Below are 5971 nucleotides of genomic sequence, written 5' to 3'. Positions count from 1 at the left end.
TCCAGTCAATACCCCAATTTCTTACAAAAAATAAATATCACTAATTTTAATCTTCTACTGCTAAGAGCATCTCCAATGCACGGATGTCCCATTCGGACATCCACTAGGACATCCCAAAAACACCTCATGCCACGTCACTAGGACTTCTCATCCCACTGCCACGTCACTAGGACATCCCCTTCACAATCCGCCCTTCCCATGGCCTTCCCACTTGGACTTCCCGCAATAAAAAAAATTACAAATTCACAACTAAAGCAATTTACGTTTATGGAAATAAAATTTCTACACGAATACGAACGGGAAAAATTATCAACTTCATTAAAAAAAACATACATGATTTGAAAAAAAAGGGTTTTTGGCTTTAAAAACCAAAAACTTTCACCAAATTCCGGTTTTTCCCACGAACTATAAGATTGGTTTTTAAAACCACGAACTTTCACATCGTATGCCATTTCCCAACCCGACCCGAATAACACATTTCCGGTGCAGAAGTTGTCCAACGTGGACAGCCGCAGAAATGACATGGATGTCGGAAATATGACCCTTTAAACGACGTCGTTTTACCCTCAATCAGGAATTAAAACACTTAAATTATGAAAATCGATCAAAATTCATCAAAATCTCCTAAACCCTAAACGAAGTCGTCAGATTTTGTTCATCTTCATTACGTCTTCGTGCGAATTCAGTCAGATTTTGGTCATCTTCATTTCGAATTCATTAGTTCCTCAGGTAGGCGAATCAATTTTGGGTGTTAGGGTTCCATCTTCATAATCGTCCGCACAAATCGTTCTCAAATTTCAAACTTCATTGATTCTCTTGCGTGCAGGTTGAATTTGAAATGTCGAGTTCTTCACAAACCTCAAACTTCAACCACTTTTGGCCTGAAGGTGACTTTGTAATCTGTAACCATGGAGTTCGGGCTGAGATTGGGACGTCGAGGACTGATAATAATCCGGGAAGACGATTTTATCGTTGTCCGTCTTGGAAGGTATTTTGTACTCGTCCATTTAACCGTTTATAAGCAGCATGGAGTGAAAAATGATTTTTGTATCATTTTGTAGAGTGATGACTGAAAATTCTTTCGGTGGATTGAACCGACTTCTCCCCTGAGCCGGGAAATTCTCCTTAATAGGACGAGTAAAGAAAAGGCCGAGTTCGCAGAAAGATGGAGATGTGCACACTTGAAGGCGGTTTCTCTGGAAGAGGAACTAAATGCGAAGATTGCAGAGTTCAATGACAAGCTCGAAGAGTGTAATGCTAAGATTGAAGAGTGTGAAATGCTGAAATCGATGGTTGAAGATTTAGGAAGCACCACGCTAAAGTTGAAGCTGTTGATCTTCCTTTGTGTGTCGTAATTTTCTTCATTATGTAGTAACATTTTTGTTGTAATGTGTAGCTGTTGTAGTAATTTGGATGTTAAATTTGAACACTTTTGATGCCTTTTGGATGCTAAATTTGATGCCTTTTGATGCCTCAAAGACACACGAGTAATATCAAAGAGTACTAATCAAAGACACTAGTTTCCTCCTCATCAACACAAGTTCGTTATAGCAAAACAAAGTGACAGATAAAGTGTTGGACAATATGCTAATAAAGTGTTGCCAAAACACATCCAATACTGAGTTATAGCAAAAAACCATCATGACAAATATAGTTTGATGGCAAAAAGGGTCAGGTAAACCGATCAACTACTTAAATCTTGCTTTCTTGTGTTGATAAGCCAGATTGTGCTTCACTTGAGTGTGCGCTTGCTTTTGGCCTTCCTCGTTTTGGGTGACCTGCTGCTTGTGCTGGCTTCGGGCGTGCTGCTGCTGCTGGGCGTGCTGCTGCTGCTGGACCTGGGCGTGCTGCAGGTGCTGGGCGTGCTGCTAGACCTGGGCGTGCTGCTGCTGGGCGTGCTGCTGTTGGGCGACCTGCTGGTGCTGCTGGGCGTGCTGCTGGACCTGGCTGTGAGCCGACTTGCGGTGCAGACTTGCGAGGGCGGCCTGGTTTTCCCTTATGAGAAAAATAGTTTCAAAGTAAACATAACAGTTTCAAAGTAAAGTTACTGACTGACCAACAATAGTTTCAAAGTAAACATAACAGTTTCAAAGTAAAGATAACAACCTTCTCCTTTGCTGGCTTTGCAATTGGATCATTTTTGCAAGATCTAGTGTTGTGCCCTTGCTGAAGGCATCTTTGACAAGTCATGACACAAATCTTGCGAAGCTTGTGTGGCCTAGATGGATCCTTCTCAAATGGGTCTCTTTTCCTCAATTTCTTGGGTCTGCCGGGCATCTTCTTAGCCGGCGGTGGCATGACATTGTATCCTTCAGCCGCAGGCCACATATTCTCACCATTCAAAGGTGGAATGCCAAAGCTGTGAGCCAACTTGTACTTCTGTACAGTATAGTACTCACTGACATATGATTCAACCTTCTCGTTCAAGAATGTAATCACAGAACAAGCATGAATACAAGGGATTCCAGTAATATCCCAAACCCTACACCCACAAGACCTCAAAGATGGTGTAACCACAAATCTAAGTTCATCAAAAGACACCTCAAACATACCCCCTAAAGCAGGTGTTGTGATACAATAACGACTCTTATACATCAAATCCTCCACTTTTTTTCTTATCCTCGGACACAATACATCATGGCTGTCACGCACCTCATGCATTTTCCTATAACATCTCTCCATCAACGAAGACCTAATGTCCTCTGACATGCTTATAACATGTTTAGCCCTTGCATCCACAATGTAAGCATTAAAGCTTTCACACACATTGTTCAAGATAGAATCAGATTTCTGAACTGGAGTAATGAAAGCCTTACAGAATCTAGAGATGTTTTTAGCCATCAGAAGGGCAAAGGCATCAGGAAGTTCCTTCTCAAATTCATTGCATGCAGCCCGGTATTCCTCAACGTACGTGCTCCTAACCACTCCCCAAAAAAGACTCTTCAGTGTTGGGTCCTTGTGAGACTTCTTCAAGTTGGAATACACATGCCTTGCACAATTTCTATGTTCGGCAAGAGGAATAAATTCCTTAACGACATTCTCCAAGCCCTGAAATTTTTGAACTTTATTAATAATGATTAAGTTTGTAAATATGAATGCATTTGGTTGAATAATTACCTTTTGTTGGTCACTGATTATGGTGATTCCAACACCTTCTCCCAAATCCAATTCTTCAGCAAGAATCCCTATGAACCATTTCCAGTTGGTCTCATTCTCAGCCTGAACAACCGCCCACGCAATTGGGAACATTTGATTGTTCCCATCACTTCCAATAGCCGTCAGGATGGCACCTCCTAAGTAAGTCTTTAGAAATGCACCATCTAGCCCTATTACTCTTCTGCAGCCCATCATAAAACCCTTCCTCAACCCACTAAACCCAATGTAAATACCCTTGAACACAGACCGCATGCCAACATCAATCTCAAACCTACCTTCTTTATCTACCTTCATCAACTCAAGAACATAACTCCTAAGCTTTGCATAATGCTCCTCTACCGAACCTGTCAATAACTCAATTATCTTCTTCTTTGCATTGTACAACTTCCACTTTGATGCATCATGTGCAAACCTCTGCACTAAGTCTGCCCGGAGCTCCTTCACAGTTGTGTCAGGCTTAAGCCTAAACACAGTCAAATACCTCTTAGCAATCCAGTTTGCTGAAACTATTTTATTTCTCATGTTCCTAGAACAAGTATGTTCAAACTCCACCCTTGACAGTAGAAAGGCCCCAACAGCGCTACTGAAACTCCCATAGCACCTCCACTTGCATGGTTTCTTACATTTAGCTTCCATTTGGGTCTTGCTGGCCCGTTTAAAGCGTAGTTCCCAACCATTTTCAATGGCATTATTGGAATCCATCCTTAAATCTCATCCCCGGGGTAAATTTCAATGTCTTGTGGTCACACCTAGGATCATACACACGCCTGCGATGTCTTTCTTTAATCCTTGAACGATCATCTTCCTCATCAGTGGAATCAGAGATAAAATCACCATCAGATTCCACATAATCTGAATCACCACAACCCTCTGTAGTTTTGTTGACTCCAACATTAAGCACAATACCATTAAACAGATCATCAGTTATGACCCTCAAATTTGATTTCTTAAATTTGTCTCTGGCCTCGATATGCTCATCATCTTCTGAGATAAATCCATCTAAGCTGGAGTAATCAGTGTCATTGTCTCTGTCAGTTGATGGAATGTAACTCCCATCATCAAACTCATCCTAGTCTTCATATTGTTCATCCTCACCTTCCACTCCCTTCTCCAAGCTAGGCCCATCATCCTCTCCCTCAGGCTCATCCTTACCTAACCCATCACCATCTTCAGAATCATCCTCACCCCCCCATCATATTCTACCTCAGTTTCACCCACTCCATCATCAGCATGCTCTCCTTCTACACTGCCCTCAACTTCTTCAAAATGTGTTTCATTCACTCCATCATCAGCATGCTCTCCTCCTACACTGTCTGCAACATGTGCTTCACCAAGCTCTCCACCAACAACATACACATCGAGTACACATATTCCTAAATCAAGGTATGACAACATCAACATAACATTATTGTCATCCTTTATGTCTATCTTTTTCATACTTTTTGGGACTGTAAATGCAACCCTACTCCATTCAGCATAACCCAACTGCTTAATCTCATCAATCAAGTCAAAATAACCAAATCTATCTGCATCAAAGTGGGATTTAAATGTTTCATCACCACCAATATATATCTGCATCCCTCCATCATTCACCATTTTCCCACCATGATGGAATTGTATAGTGAAATCATCCCTTCAAAGAGGTAAAATCACCACATTAAATGCAAAATCTGAAATATATTTTTCACAGCGTACAAGCTAAAACTCTATACGACTTAAATGCACAAAAAACCCCAGGCAATCCCAATGCACAAAAAAACCCTAAAGAAACGATTTTTTTGTCTTGTTTTAAAAAGGAAACACTGTATAAAACCCTGCACCAGTAAAAGAACCCGAAAAACATAGAATAATTTCAATTCTTTAAACGAAATGGGGCCTGATACATCCGACAAACACTGAATAATTCTAATTCTTTAAACGAAAGTGGGGTCATTGACGAAAAGGACCGCACCTGTGAGACATTGCCGACAATAGGGACCACACCAGTAAAAGAACCCGACCAACTTCCACCTTCTTCGATAATCCACGTTTAGCGCGGAAATCCACTACCTGTGTGCACACCTTCCTCGCGAATCGAAGAATCGAAGTTTTGGCGGACTGGAAATCCCCAAATATGCGAGACATAAAGAAGAAGAATGAGTGAAACAAAAGCCCTAACTTTACGACTATGAAAACTTTTTTGTTTAAGTCTTTTTTGTTTAATTTATTTACTTAATTGAATTAAATTATCTTCTGTAATATTTATTTGTTTAAGTTAGTATTTTGCCAAATAGGATCCAAGTAGGATTAAATTGACACATAGACAAACCGGGTTTAGCCGTTGACCCGTCGGGGGAAATGGCATACGATGTGAAAGTTCGTGGTTTTAAAAACCAATCTCATAGTTCGTGGGAAAAACCGGAATTTGGTGAAAGTTTTTGGTGTCCAAACCTCTTCGATAATATCGTGCTGAAGTAATAACATCAACGTCAACCCCTCCGCGTCCAAACCTCAACGATAATATCGTGCTGAAGTCGAACATGGGCATCTGTTTGCCGCATGTCGGCAAATGCACGCATCCGCTCGACCTCTCCATGAGGTACCCCATATTCACATTCGCGGTGGCCACGCCGTGACTTGGACTTGCACGCGTATCATCTTCATTGGTCCACTGAGTCAGTTCCGCAGCTTCATTTTCGACAATCATGTTGTGCATTATGATACATGCGTTGTAACGCCCCACTTTTCGAACCCTAAAATTTTGCATTTAATGTTTTAATGCCGTGAAGTATGTGGATTTATTTGACGAGTGAATTAATTGCTTGATTTCTATGCG

The 5971-nt window shown here is 41.1% G+C and overlaps 1 protein-coding gene across 1 annotated transcript; it reads right to left on the bottom strand.

Moving 5' to 3' along the window:
• Positions 1 to 1868: 1868 nt before the first annotated feature.
• LOC121774340 lies at positions 1869 to 3792 on the bottom strand. The gene is made up of 3 exons (XM_042171232.1): positions 3118 to 3792; positions 2084 to 3048; positions 1869 to 1995 (listed from the first exon to the last, which is right to left on the bottom strand). The coding sequence occupies exons 1-3, from the start codon at positions 3790 to 3792 to the stop codon at positions 1869 to 1871; spliced, it is 1767 nt and encodes a 588-aa protein (XP_042027166.1).
• Positions 3793 to 5971: the final 2179 nt, after the last annotated feature.

This window comes from Salvia splendens, chromosome 17, assembly GCF_004379255.2.
Source record: "Salvia splendens isolate huo1 chromosome 17, SspV2, whole genome shotgun sequence".
Taxonomy (NCBI): domain Eukaryota; kingdom Viridiplantae; phylum Streptophyta; class Magnoliopsida; order Lamiales; family Lamiaceae; genus Salvia; species Salvia splendens.
Note: the sequence above shows the minus strand (reverse complement) of the source record. Positions and strands in the feature narration are given on the sequence as shown.